General features: G+C 34.3%; 1 protein-coding gene across 1 annotated transcript in view; it reads right to left on the bottom strand.

Annotated features, from left to right (window-relative positions):
- The window catches only part of LOC136846844 (serine/threonine-protein kinase fray2-like), an 84,269-nt gene that overhangs the window by 62,546 nt on the left and 5,802 nt on the right, over positions 1 to 15,921 (bottom strand). Inside the window, exons 2-4 of the mRNA XM_067118113.1 lie at positions 14,134 to 14,477; positions 4,818 to 4,914; positions 4,032 to 4,087 (exon numbers count right to left, since the gene is read on the bottom strand). Coding sequence (XP_066974214.1) covers positions 4,032 to 4,087; positions 4,818 to 4,914; positions 14,134 to 14,477 — 497 coding nt within the window. The remainder of the gene's footprint in view (positions 1 to 4,031; positions 4,088 to 4,817; positions 4,915 to 14,133; positions 14,478 to 15,921) is intronic.

The raw sequence follows: 15,921 nt of genomic DNA, 5'->3' as shown, positions 1-15,921 counted from the left end.
GTACGCTTGGGTGATGGAGGCTTGTCCAAAATTGTATATATATATATATATATATATATATATATATATATATATATATATATATATATATATATATATATATATATATATATATATATATATTTATATATATATATATATATATATATATATATATATATATATATATATATATATATATATATATATATATATATATATATATATATATATATATATATGTATGTATATATGTGTATATATATGTATATGTATGTATATAATTAGATGTATTTATATTTGCATATGTATATGTATATGTGTGTAAGTATGTATGTATAATATATAAATATTTATTTGCTTATTATAGTATAAACCAAACTATTTAAATTTCTGAATCCAGTACAAATATAATTTAGCATATTGTTCATTAATTTTCTTTTTTTAACTGTTCTTGCAAAGTCAGACTTCCACCTAACACAATTCTCCTCGTATTTTGATAATTAACTTATATTTTCTTCTAAGTATTTATTAATTCGTTCATTTATTTTTTTTTTCTTTTTTAATATGCTATGTCTTCTTCCTGTATCTCTCTTTACCGTCTGTTACTTCTTTCTAATGAACACCTTAATATTCTTTTCAAGCTTCTTGAATCTCAAGTCAGTGGCCCCTGTCGGGGGCTTGCAAATTATTATTATTATTATTATTATTATTATTATTATTATTATTATTATTATTATTATTAATTTTAAGCAATGTCATCATCAGCATCATGATCATCACCAACTTTATTATTATTATTATTATTATTATTATTATTATTATTATTATTATTATTATGCCTCTAGCCTCTATCAAAATATACAAACAATTACTTCGTACCTTGCAAATATGGTTGAAGGGGGCTGACCCCTCCCCGGCCCAAAGGGGGTCTTCGATTGAAAATGAGGCCAAAACTACCTGGAGTTGGAACCATTGTTATTCTGTTGAGTTTGGAGGTTCTTTCATTTGCATACGAAGGAGAAGTGGGTCGAATTCTTTGTTGTATTCTGAATACATTGTCAGAATTCTGGTTTTCGTTTCTCCACTTTTTATTTTTATAGATTTAGTAAAAGTTTGGTGAATAAGTAAATTAGCTCGAGGAGTATATGTTATGTTTATTTCAGACTTCTTTGATAATAATAATAATAATAATAATAACAATAATAATTATGAATTATTATTATTGCTAAGAAATTCAATGTCGTGAAAAACAATGTGTAATAAAAATCCACAATTATATTTTACTTAGTATTATGGTTTTCTATATAATTGTAGATTTTTATTACACATTATTATTATTATTATTATTATTATTATTATTATTATTATTATTGTTGTTGTTGTTGTTGTTGTTGTTGTTTGTTCTTGCTACTGGAGACAAAACTGGTAGCTAGACCAGCGAAATTGCTTTTTCTAAAAATGCCAGTATGGAAGCCTATCTCATCCCTTGTAATTCGGAGGTGCAGGAAAGCAAGTGAGTTGTGGGACTCTTTTTCTAGAGTGAATTTGGTGTTAGGATGTTGGGATTTTACGTATTCTAAAAAATTACCAGGATGATAGTCGTGTCTGAAGAGAACGAAGGTATCGTCAATGTAGCGTTTATCAAATAAAGGGTGAAAACTAAGGAAGTGGGCAGTTATCTAATATTTGCCCCTCCAGGGAGTTCATAAAGATATTGGCGAAGGTCGGGCGTAGGGGGCTACCCATCGCCATCCCCTCCACCTGCCTGTAAAGAGTACTATTAAAAACGGCACGGCCAGCTCTAAAAGTTGCTTAAAATAGGTTTTACTAAAATTATTAAAAAGGGAATCGTCGAAGGGAAATCATTTGTTTAGGATAATGTCTATGGTCTCTCCCACAGGAACGATAGTGAACAGGGATTCAACATAGAAACTTGCCATGACCAAATTAGAATCCTGCTTAATAAATTCGTCTTTAAAAGTAGCTGATTTTTTTTTTTTTTTTTTTTTTTTTTTTTAGTGTATAGGGGTTATTTGTCCGTGGGTCAGGTAACGGGACAAGAAATTTAGAGAGTCCGTCGTTGGAGGTATTCATAGAGGAAAGAATGGGTTAAAGGCTACCTAAAATACATACAGAAGGGATCCCTTTAAGACCCATTGCAATATTCCCAAATCGGTTGGACTTGTAACCAGAGAATAGTCTCTGTTCGGAAGTGCACTCGCCTAATTCGTTTACTGCGCCCGGCGACTCTGGTTATAGAATAGAATAGAATCTAGAATTTAGGCCAAAGGCCAAGCCCTGGGATCTGTGATGTCATTCAGCGCTACAGTAGAAGGGAAATTGAGAATAAAGAAGATTTTAAAGGTGTAACAGGAGACGTCAGCAGCAGCAGAGAGCAGGAACGAATTTGTTCCTCGCTTAAACATTCGGAGACCAGAAGAATCTACAGCTGAGCTATGCAAACTATTCTACATTTTAGTTGTAATCAAGACAAAACTCCTGGAATAATACTGCCACTCTAACATGAAAAAACCCAGCCCTTACCGATGAACTGATCCACAAAAACACGAGTTAGACAATTTGGTGATTCTGCAGAACTGGTGGAAATATCACAAACTATAATTTGTCTCTACGAAATCAGTTACTCATTCTGTACCATTTTTGGAGTTCCCAAACTGAATTTCCTTTTCAGTAACCTAAAACTCACTCGTTCGCGATTTAATTTATGAAATGCAAACCGTATTAAACTCCAATTTCAATCTGAATCTGAATGCTGATGAGAAGTTATGTGGTACATTATGAATAATGGTCCTTTTTTCATTTGGGGAATTTCATGGGAAACATTTGCATGGTTGTAATGTATAATATTATATTTCTAAATCATTCTGGTGAAATCTAGGCTAACACGTTTAAATACTGCGGCAGAGAGAGAGAGAGGAGGAGGAGGAGGAGGAGGAGGAGGAGGAGGAGGAGGAGGAGGAGGAGGAGGAGGAGGAGGAGGAGGAGGCGGAAGAAAAGAGAGAGAGATAGGAGAAGAAGAAGAAGGAGAGAGAGAGAGGAAGTACAGAGTAATACACAGTAAGAAAAACAAAGACAAAGGGCAATATGCCTTCACGTGTGAGGATTAGAGAAGTCTCTTCAGTTCCTCTGTACCCAAGAAAAGAGAGGTTCAAGAGAAAAGAGAGGAGAGAGAGATCCTTCGACAAAAGGGCTGTTGTTTATTGTCTGTCCCTCTTCCTTCCTTTGTTGCGATGCTAGACAAAGCGAAGACAAAAAGACAAAAAAAAAAGCGCTTCTACATAAAGACAACCCGGATGCCTCCTTTGGGGGAAAAGTTCATTTCGCTTCTTTTGTTTTTCTTTGAAAGAAACTAAAATGAAATGGGCAGAAAACGTCGGGTATGAAATCTTCCTTCTGAGGGGCACAATGTTACGGGAAGCAGAAACATAGGAAATAAATACTGAAAAAGATTTCTAATTACAAAATACCTGTTCGAGAAACGAAATTATCTCTGCTTAACAAAACATGTAAGTTTTTATTATTATTATTATTATTATTATTATTATTATTATTATTATTATTATTATTATTATTATTATTATTATTATTCAGAAGATGAAACCCATTCATATGTTACAAGCCCACCAAAGGGGCCATTGACTTGAAATCCAAGCTTCCAAAGAATATGGTGCTAATTAGGAAGTAAGAGAAGGTAAAGAGAATACAGAAAGAAGAGATATCACTTATTAAAAAGAAAAATAAATTAATAAATTAATAAACATAAAAAATAGATAGAATGTTTTAAAATGCAGGGAGAATTCGTCCTTACCCGGACGTTGAGACACAACTCTTGAATCCTAACCCGATGTCCACATCTCGAGTCCCTAAATCCATCGGCCCACCAAAGGCACCTCGTCAAATGGACCAATCAGAGGCTGCCACCTGTGCCCACACTGCCCCAACTGAATACCCAATGGAGTTTCCCCCACTTGCATTCGGCCGAGCAATGCCCAGGTCACTGTGACGGTTCTGTCTTTTTGAGTTTGAACAATTATCTCTCTCTCTCTCTCTCTCTCTCTCTCTCTCTCTCTCTCTCTCTCTCTCTCTTATGGCTTTATGGCTTCTACTGAAAAAAGCGATTGGTCCATGATATGTCTTTCATGTGTTAGCTTTTGAGATATTTTCCTTTTATTTGTTTTATTATTCAGAGGTATTATACTTCGGGACCGAACGTGGTATGCATCCAAAGCTACTGATTCCTATTGTTCCTATTGACTTAAATATTCCAAACCTGAATGCCTGAATACATCTTCAGAAACCTTTATGATAGCCCTGAGAGTTTGAGCATTCGAACAAGGTATGAAATGAAACTTGCAACAAACAATGGTTTCGTTAGAAGGAGGAATTTTGATAAAGGATGGCTGATGTCATTTATAAGAATAGATATCCAGTTTGGTAATACTACTAAGAATATCCAGTTTGCGGAAGACTTTTGCAGAAGAACCATTCCAGCTGAGCTTGTATCAGAATTGCAAATTTTGCAAAAATGAACTTTCACGCCATTATCCCACAAAAAAAGATATTCCAACCACATCAAAGAGGCAGCACAGCCAATAAAAAGTTAATTTCCAAAACAGGCAGCGCTTAACCTTTGACCGAAATCCTCGTGGGAGAGGAATTAAGGCCCAGCACAAAGTTTTGAGGGAAAGAAAGTTCAACGTCTATCTAGTTAGATAGAAACTTAGAAAATACGCAGAATATGAGATGAGCAGAATATTCAGAACAAAAAGTTCAAGCTAGAGAAATTAAACATAAAATTTAATGATGATAATCACCTGAATGAAGGTCGGTACTCGTCGGTTTAATCAAGTCTAAAATGAGGACTTGCATGGTCCCTAGACTACCAAGTCTTAATCTGACAAGTCTCTGGGACTGAAGAGAAATGAATCACTGTGGATGTTTAAATAACAGGCTCTGGTCGGTGGAATGTCAGTCAACACAGCATCAGATCAAATATGCAGAGTCATCTTTCAAAGTCACCTTCCCTCAACCTACGCCAAAATACAACTATGTAAGTGAAGATATACAAATTAATCTCATACAGATTAACAACAAAAACCGGGTGTAAATTAGCTTTCAAATCCCCTCAATCAATATGAAAAGATATCACAACTGACGTCGTCCTATCTCACCCAAATTAAGTTCTCTTAAAAGCCAAATGGTCGCTTTGATGATAGTTTCTAACGAAAACTTCTTCTTTTTGAGACGAAATACGTTATAAATTTATTCTTCCTGAATGAATTAAACCAGTTCACAAATATGCTTTCAAATCTCTACTTTTAAAATTGATTCATATCTGACCCAACAGGCTTAATTGCCCCTGTGTAATGACCATATTTTTGACTTGTCAAGAGCAGTTATTCAAATATGCTTCAGTATTCCATTACTATTGTTAAATATGTATTTTGACATATCAGGCTCTATGTCAAGGATTTACATATTGTTGCAAAATGTTTATTTATCAATGTTCAATTTCATTAAAAATTAAATCTACACAATGCTGAAATAGTCATTAACTCTTGGGTGTTTATTTCTGATTGTGTGTTGTTTGTGTGTGTGTGTGTTGGTAATCTTGCTTGTATTTATTTCCACATTCATATGAGTCACGATACATTAAAAGAAAATATCCCTAAAAAGAAAGCATTATTTTGTGGGTGAAACAACAGGAAGGATTCAGAATCCATTAGGACCAAAGTGAAAGCCGTATTATATAATACACCAGGCGTGAGAAAAAGCTCTCAAATTCATTCACAAGTTCTGAGAAGTCTCAAAGTTTCTTCATAACGAGAAACTATTCTGCAGGAATAAGAGTTTGTGTGTGTGTGAGAGTGTGAGAGAGAGAGAGAGAGAGAGAGAGAGAGAGAGAGAGAGAGAGAGAGAGAGAGAGAGAGCTCGTTGGACTATGAAGGTATAAATTATGAAAAAAAAATAAAATCGGAAGATTTTCAATACAACTTAATATTTTTTTATGATTTTTGCTTCCATTGATAAAGGACTACGATTATTTGTGGCAATAAACAGGAAAACTCTGGAAAGGCAACATATCATGAACACTGCAAAGGTTTCAAACAACAAAATGCTTAAAATCTGATTCTTAGTCAGTCGTGAGCTAAGGTTTCATTCCTATATCATAAGTCCATCACTCCTTAAATGAAGATATTGGACGTCCCAAACAAGAACTCATCAAAGAGACCAGTCGGAACTTAGAAAGTGGATTTGCATTTCTTCCTTATTAGAAAAAATACCTCAGAAATACACAAGTGAAGTTTATGATTACTTGTGGTTAGGTAATTATTTCATTCTGATTCCTCTTCTGTGAAAGTTCTTTTCTGATCTTTAGTATAGGATGGAATACAGGAATAGTTTTTCTTTTGCATTGTTAGACATATTATTATTATTATTATTAAATGGAAGTGCATAAATGTGATCATGTCTTACAATTTAAAGTAAAAGTGATTCCTTTATACATCCATTATTATTATTATTATTATTATTATTATTATTATTATTATTATTATTATTATTATTATTATTATTATTATTATTATTGTTGTTGTTGTTGTTGTTGTTGTTGTTGTTGTTGTTGTTGCAAGTACATAAATATGATCAATAATAATAATAATAATAATAATAATAATAATAATAATAAAATAAATCTGATGCTATCTCTTTTCCCAAGGCTTTCTTAGCTAGAAACAGAACATAAATATTCATTCATATTCCCAAACACATTTCCCATTTGCTCGACGTGGAAAAATTCTGTAGCGTAATTATGGGAATCTTGACGATTCCAAAGTAAGCTTATTTCAGGTTTGATGCTTTTTTGTGACCTAAGCTCATTTCACCACATGCTTATCTTTGTTCTTTTTTTTTGGGGGGGGGAGATATCAAATCTGCACCAAAACCCTTCTAGTTCAGGATTTATGGAATATTTTAGTTAAATTTTTCTTTCTAATTTAATAAAATGTTGTTTAATTATGTAATTTTATAGTGTACCTCTTCATTCACGAAAATAAATTTGTTCATAACGAAATATTTTACAACAGCAGTAACTTAGAAACTTTTTCTCCGTAATTGATGATTCTAGTACATGAGTTAAACTGTTAGATTCATGCCCTCTTAGCAAAATTCATAGAGCATTGATGACAAAGCATGAAACTTATCTGATTGATATTTATTGAATTTACAGAAAAAAATAATATTAAGAGGCAAAATAATTAAACATTACGCAGTTTTCTCCGGAGTGCTGAATTCGACATATTCTTTGGAGGCTTGAATTTCATGTCAATGGCCCCTTTGGTGGGCTTGTTCCATATGAATAGTGTTCATCTTTAATAATAATAATAATAATAATAATGGTAATAGTCTTTCAAATTTCTTCCAAAAGAAGAAGTGTAAGATTTGGTTGAATGCCGCATGAATTAAGCAGGGTACAAGAGTCTTGCTCTCTTGGAGAGAGCATCAAACAGTGTGGAATATAACTGACCTCTTCCTGAAACTGAAATAAACATTCATTGCGCTTTGTCTTCATATTTCATTTTAGTTTCATAGTCCTTTAAAATTATGTACCTATTCGTTGACGTTTGTGGGTTATTGTCTGTCATTAAAATATTTTTATGGATTATGCAGTTTCACTACAGGGCTCTGCTTTGAAGTCTGATGGCATGGCCGAATATTTTGTTTTTAAATATATATTCTACTGAGATTGTTTACATTTCTGCTTCTGTATTGTTGAATGTCTCTCTTAGCCCAAGTCTTTTTGGTTGACAATATATTTTTTTATGTTTTTCTTCACTACGCCCACAGTATTGCAATTCAGTTATTATTTTTGTCCTTAAATTATTATTATTAATTATTATTATTATTATTATTATTATTATTATTATTATTATTATTATTATTATGATATATAACTTTGTGGACATTTTTGTACACATTCCCCTACCAAATCTATCATTTAAATATCCACAGTGATTCCTTCCTCTTCAGTCTCAAGGATGCTAGGTGAAAAGCTTGATACTCAGGAACTTTGAGTTACAATATAATATTAAAATTGCACCGAGGTGTACCTGGCTTCTTTCAGGTAAATAAAATTATCAGATTTTATGGCTAATTTCACCAATTTGAACATCTCGTTATGAATGTTCTGTTTATCTCAAATCTTACGTATTTAAGCAGTCTCTACTCTACCATGTATAAGTGAACTAAGTGTGAATTCATAATGTCGTATTGGCACCTAGATACATCACATAATGACGCATATACAACAAAGCATTATGAAGCAGAAAGTCCGCAAAGAGCAAATCCTCCGTCACAGCCGAGGCAGAGAGAGAGAGAGAGAGAGAGAGAGAGAGAGAGAGAGAGAGAGAGAGAGAGAGAGAGCACTGTAATGAGGTTCAGCAGAATATCTGATTCTCTCGGGTGGGAGATGGATGCTCAGCTTCGCATAGAAGTTAAAATTCTTTCTCCCAAAATTTTGTGGTGGACCTTAATCCCTCTCCCAGGAGGATTTGGGTCATGGGTTAAGCGTTGCCTGTTTGAGAAATTGACTTTTTTATTGGCTGTGCAGCCTCTTTGATGTGGTTGGAATATCTTCTTATATGAGATAATGGCTGAAAGTTAATTTTCTGCAACTTTTTAGCAATTCTGATTCAAACACGGTCGAACGGTTCTTTTGCAAAGTCTTCTGCAAATTAGATATTCATAGTGGTCTTTCCTCGATGCATATCTATTCTTGTGAATGATATCAGTCATTCTTTCTCAAAATTCCTCTCGATATGAAACTATTGTTTTTTGCAAGTTTCATTTCATCGGCCTTGTGATGTATGATGAATGCTCAAACTCTCAGAGCTATCATAAAGGATTCTGAAAACGTATTCTGTCGTTTAGGAGAGTCACTGGAACAATGATTGTTTTTGGGAATGGGAACAATAAAGATTTGATAGTTCTGGATGCATACCACGTTCGGTCCTGAAGTATATCACTACCTCACTCGGAAGACGTATATTGGACCATTTACTTTCTTTAGTATAAAACCATAATGCATATGACACTTTGTAAGAGATGTACTAAATTCTCTCTCTCTCTCTCTCTCTCTCTCTCTCTCTCTCTCTCTCTCTCTCTCTCTCTTTAAACTTATTTAAACACTACTATCCAGATATCTGTTGTAGATAATTTCATAGTTATAGTCCGCAAGAACTTGCTGAAGACTGAGCCATTTAATGATAAGTATATCCATTTTGAGTAGTGAACACATTATGTTGAGTTTGTTAACATCCCTGAAAAAAAGCAGCAAAATAAAACTAACTTTACTACGGTAACAAAATAAATTTTTAAAACTGTATTTCCAGTGAACGCGATGAGTTCTTCAGGGAGAGATTTATTCAAATTACAAAAATCAATGCAGTGTTGCCAACATAAAATTAATCATATGGAATCCCCAACAATTGCATCATTCTTTCCCCATAAAAGATCGGTTAATTAGAATAAAAAATGTGGTTTGGTATTATGCTAATGTGGGCTTGAAATAAAATAATAATAATAATAATAATAATAATAATAATAATAAAATAATAATAATAATAATAATAATAATAATAATAATAGTCATAATAATAATAATAATAATATTAATGGAAAAATACAGAAACCACAAGATTATTTATAATAACTTAATTTACTTGTAAATAATTATATATTACTTGATAATTTCAGGTCCTAACTGTGACCCTTTTCAAGAGATGAGGTAGTCAGGCTGGTTCAAGGCCCAGCAAGAAAGTACTCAGTAACATGTAAATATTTACAATTAAACAAGTTATACAAAGAATCTTGTGGTTTCTCTTCCATCTTCAGAAGAAAAAACTGAAAGAAGTTTTTGTTTGGTTAATAATAATAATAATAATAATAATAAAAGGCAATAATAATAATAATAATAATAATAATAATAATTAATAATAACCAGTGTATCAGAGTCTAGAGATGTTGCTTCACTACCCATCATTATAGGACTTCAGAACAACAACAACAATAATAATAATAATAATAATAATAATAATAATAATAATAATAATAATAATAATAATAATAATAATAAAGATAAACTTCTTCCCAGTAAAGAGACTTTTAAAAAGTCTTCACCAGCTGTCCATTTGGTAGCTCCAGAAAACCTTGAGCAAATCCCCAGAAAGAAAGGAAGAAAAAAGAAAGAACTGTTGGCAGTGACCTTCAGAGACCATGGGATATTAATAGATAGGGAATCCTCAGAGAATCCTCTTTCTTCCCCATAAAAGGCATAATGGGGAATCCTCATGGAATCTCTTTCTTCCCCATAAAAAATAAATGGGAACCCTCAAGGGATCTTTCTTCCCCATAAAAGGTCATAAATGGGGATTCTCGAGAAAGAACTTTCTTCCCCATAAGAGGCATAAAACGGGAATCCTCTGGAATCCTCTTTCTTCCCATAAAAGATAAAAAAAAAGGAAGCCTCAGGAACCCTCTTTCCTCCTCAAGAAAATGGAAAAATGGGGAAACCGAATGAAATCAATATCAGACAGATCACCAAAACAGGGTAAGGTACGTAGGGAAGAAAGTCAGCCTGAAAAGAATTTCAGCCTGAAAAGAATGTCAGTCTGAAAAGAATGTCAGCCTGAAAAGAATGTCAGTCTGAAATAATTTCAGTCTGAAAGAATGTCAGCCTGAAAAGGTCAGTTTGAAAGAACTTCTGTCTGAAAAGAATGTATTCTGAAAAGAATATTAATCTGAAAGGGAATGCCAGTCTGAAAAGAATGTCAGTCTGAAAAGAAAGTCCGTTTGAAAGAATGTAGGTCTGAAAAAGTCGGTGTTGAAAAAAATGTCAGCCTGAAAAGATTGTCAGTGTGAAAAGAATGTCAGTCTGATGAGGATGTCAGTCTGAAAAGAATGTTGGTCTGAAAATACTGTTAGTCTGAAAAAATGTCAGTCTGAAAAGAATGTCAGTCTGAAAGGAAAGGTCAGTCTGAAAGAATGTCAGTCTGAGAATAATATCAGCCTGAAAAAGAATGTTACTCTGAAAAGAAAGTCGGTCTTAAAAAGAATGCCAGTCTTAAAATCATGACCGTCTGAAAAATGTCAGCCTTTTAAGCCCTGTACACACTATCATCATGATGCCGCATTGTTGAACGGATGTGTTGAAATATCAATTTTTCAACACAACGTCGCATCACGAACGCGTTGATGGGGTAAACCGATTTCAAAAGCCTTCCAACAGTGATGCCCTGAAAAGGCAGTCAGAGGGGGAGGATGTCCATTGTATTTTCCAGCTTTAAATTGAGTGTTTGGTGACTGGGATGATTGGGAAGATATATATATATATCTATATATATATATATATATATATATATATATGTATATATATATATATATAAATATATATATATATATATATATATATATACAAAATATATTATATATTACTGGGTCTAAAAGAATTTGTCAGTACAAGTATTTTATGAATTACAATACACAAGTAGATTTGTGAATAATAAGTGTGGCTAAAGTCATTTTAAGAATCTTGACAACAAGGGCAAAAGGAATATTTGCCCCTCCTTAATCCATTAATCAACTCTGTATATCCCTTTCAACATGTGACACCTTACTGTCAGATCTGGCCGGAGAACAAAGCAGTGTTGCAGTACAGTTTGGCCAAAACTAGTAATTTTATTCAACACCAACTCTGCATCACGTGGCATAGTGTATAAATGGGGGTTTAGGGATTCGACCTGATAAGAATGCCAGTCTGAAAAACCAATGTCACTTTGAAAAGAATATCAGCCTGAAAAGAATGTTAGTCTGAAAAATGTCAAAGTCTGAAAAATATCAAGAGTTAATAGAAAGTACACAAATAAATATTGAAACATCAATAAATATTAATCGCGTAATCAGCATAACTCATAACATTGATTTTGGGACGGTCGCTGCTGTAATGTTTATTTGTTATTTATAAATTTATTAATAAATCATTTATCATTTTCTTATCTTTTCTAATAACTGATCTCTTCTCTCTGTATTTCCTGTTATCTTCTGTAAAGTCTTTCAAATGATTCTTTTTGAGAGCTTGGATTTCAAGTCAGTCAATGTTTGTCCTTCCTTTTCCTGTTGCTCTCTCTCTTCCCCCTCTCTCTCTCTCTCTCTCTCTCTCTCTCTCTCTCTCTCTCTCTCTCTCTCTCTCTCTCTGAGACGCAACCTTCACACTGAAATCTACCCTGACGTGTCCACATTTCGACAGAAGGACCAACGAGGAAAATGGTCGGCCCCATCAAACATTCAGTGTGAGAGAGAGAAAAGTTTGCCTCCCATGAGATGTCAGACATTCCTTCTGCTGATGGAATTATTGCAGCCTCTGCAACTTGGAATACATTGAAGAGGAGGAAGTCTTGTGGTCTCAGTTCCCCTTCCTTGACGTGGGTTTGTGTTTGTGTGTTTGTGTATGTATATGTATGTGTGTCTGTGAGTTTTGAACAAATTCTTCTGACTGTTGTTGGGTCTAAAAGAATTGGATTTCGGTACTAAGGGATTATGTGCTACCAAAGTTTTTCAGAGTAAAGCACTTTAGCACCATTTAAGAAATCTCTCCCACATACCTCCTGTATACAAGAAAATTCTTACAAGATCCCCTGTCTATTATAATTTTCGTTCCTTTATATGTGACTAATCTTAAGAACTTACAGAACAAATACCTTTATATTATTTAATCATTTCATTCTCGTCACCTTCTTCAGACATTTCCCCCAGTTATGATATAACAGCTTCCTTCACTGAATATAGTTTTGGAGTCTTATCGCCTATAATAATTTCCTCCTGGCTGGAGGAACAAAATTTGAATGGAATACTTAGGAATATCTGGGAATCCTATTCCAGCCCAGGTGGTCTTTGGGGCTCTTGTGTCTTGCTTTGTATTCAGTCCGAGTTTGTATTCAATCTTGGTTTTAATATTCAGTGGCGTCTCTGAGTCCCTGATCTTTAACTTTCCGTCGTCAGGTTCGAAATGTGTCAGTCACGTTGACTTATAATTTCACAGGACTTGCTCTTGGAGTTTGGTTATTTGAAACGATTTTTAGGTTGTATATTCTGTGGATTTTAGACTGAAGTTTTGGATTATAATGATATTTTGTTTTGACAGCTGGTGTTCGTTTTCATATACGTTTTATTATTTTTGTGAATTTTAATTTTCCAAAATAGGTGACATCACTAAATAATTCAAGTAATTCTCTATAAAGGAATTAGAAATCCTCTTTAAACATATCTTTAAAGTCCTCAAATGCTTAATATCGTTATATATATATTTTAAGAATAAAAACTCAAAATAATAATTCTATTTAGACTCTCATGAAGATAGATAATAATAATATTGGCTTTTCAACACTAACAGAGCTTGAAGAACTCATGAAGATATCGAATCCGGTATTGAGTATCGAATTCGATATCTGAAACATTATTTAAATATTTTACGCAACAGCAATTGTGTTCTCCAATTTCCATCTTTAAGAAAAATTTTCTCCCGTAAAAATGAACATCGAAGTAGGTCTAGCATGGAAAATAAATTCCTTCAGAAACTCCAAAGAAGAGATTTATATAGAGCATGTTTATCATATTTCTTTTTCAGTCAGTTCACGTCCTTAGTCATTTGTGTTTGTGTGTGTGTGTGTGTGCTTGTGTACGTTTTACATCTTTTGTTAAAAACAAACAAACTCAGAGAGATATTCGATCATGCAACACACAAACAAGAGGCAGCCAACCGTTGCCATAAGAGATGTGTCTGAGTTTTGCATTCAGGATCTCTTCACCTTGGATGGGGAATGTCAATATCATCTCTGCAGTTCCACAATGTCTGTTTCTTGATGACATTTTTCGTTTACCTATAAATTTTGACCAGTTTAACATTAAGTCCATGCACTCATTTATTGCATTATCTACTGACCTATATAGATATTTATCACATACAAACATACATACATTCATTCATAAATGGCTAATATCATGCAAATTATTCATTGGCCCAAAATATTGTGGCAGTTCTTCACAGCAACTGTTTGTCCGGACTGTCTTCGCCCTAACAGTTCCCCCAAACACGGACTGTCCTCGCTCTGACAGTTCCCCTTGTCGGACCTGTTTCGCCCTGACAGTTCCCTTTAACGGACTGTCTTCCCTGACAGTTCCCCTTGTCGGACTTCTTCGCCCTGACAGTTCCCTTGTCGGACTGTCTTCGCCCTGACAGTTCCCCTTCGGACTGTCCTCGCCCCTGACAGTTCCCCTTGTCGGACTGTCTTCGCCCTGACAGTTCCCCTTGTCGGACTGTCTTCGCCCTGACAGTTCCCCTTGTCGGACTGTCTTCGCCCTGACAGTTCCCCTTGTCGGACTGTCTTCGCCCTGACAGTTCCCCTTGTCGGACTGTCTTCGCCCTGACAGTTCCCCAAAACACCTTTTGAATTTTCATGAGGCGGCTTCTTCTGTTCCTCTTACCCGTTGCCTGTTCTGAGGCAGACTCTCTGAAATTACACTTTTAAAGGGATTTCTCAACCCTCGAGCGCTTGAAAGTACAAATCAGTAATAATAATAGATTGCTAATATTTAGAATTAAATGGGATGCCCTGTACAAGTTCATTTTCCTATTTTGAAAATCGACTTATTCAGCTTCCTGAAAAATCCATTGCACCTCTGTTGGCATAATCAGGTCTGCTGAACTTTCTCTTTTCTTTCTTTCTTTAAATCTTCGCCTGAAAACCCTGATTATGGACTGTAGAGTCAACAGACTTATATAAAAACCTAAGAGGGCTCCAAAGAGAAAACAGCCTGGAGAGAGAGAGAGATTGAGAGAGAGAAGAGAGAGAGAGAGAGAGAGAGAGAGAGAGAGAGAGAGAGAATTATAGGAAATATAGATAAATAAATATGAGGAATGGAAAAATAAAACCAAACACCTGACATTCAGGAGACGTCATGCTTTTTGAAAATTCAAAACGTACCCTTGGGGACTGTCAGAGCGAAAGCAGTCCGGACAAACAGTTGCTAATAAGAACTGCCACAATATTTTAAAATGAATAATTTGCGAGACATTTACCATTTTAATACGTCTTGCATCGTCATGAACATAGAAAATATTAAGAAATAAATAATTATAATGATTCGTGATTACTTCCTTGAACACCCATCAAATTTGCAAGTGAATGCTCAAACGCACTTTCTGAACGAAACTATTTGTTAATGCTTAGAGTTGTACAACTGGGAGTTATTAAGTAAAGATGAGTGGGAAAAATGGAAAATTAATGACTCTATTTTTCGTCTTCATAAAAATCCGTAAAAGAACGTTAATAGGATTCCAATGAGAGAGAGAGAGAGAGAGAGAGAGAGAGAGAGAGAGAGAGAGAGAGAGAGAGAGAGAGAGAGAAAGAGAGAGGCGGGGTGATTAATGCATTTAATTACAGCTTAATCCAAAGTCCGTTTTGTCAGATTACATGATCACCAACAAATATACTTCGTCTGCTTTCCTGGAAACGGCTGGATTCTGTCTTTATCTCCCAGTTGTCTCTCTCTTGGAAAGAGAAATTCTACACTCGGGTGAAAATTATGAAATAATGGAAAAATATTGGGTAACTATTCAATTTAGTCTCTCTCACTCTTACAGAATTGAGATAATATTCTCCTGAATCAAGAGGCTGTGGATAATTCGGTCAAGGCAACAGACATATCAGTCCGATTATCTGCCAAGTCAGAAACACCACGGATTGTAAATCATAAGAATTGAAGGAACACAGAACCAGAAAAAGAGTACCAAAGTCCACAAGTATTGTGAAAAACTTTTCATTGTAGGCTGAGAATTAATAACAAAATTATCACTTTATAAACAAG

The sequence above is a fragment of the Macrobrachium rosenbergii genome, chromosome 15 (assembly GCF_040412425.1).
Source record: "Macrobrachium rosenbergii isolate ZJJX-2024 chromosome 15, ASM4041242v1, whole genome shotgun sequence".
Classification (NCBI taxonomy): domain Eukaryota; kingdom Metazoa; phylum Arthropoda; class Malacostraca; order Decapoda; family Palaemonidae; genus Macrobrachium; species Macrobrachium rosenbergii.
The sequence above is the reverse complement of the archived record's forward strand: the minus strand, read 5'-3'. Positions and strand labels throughout refer to the sequence as shown.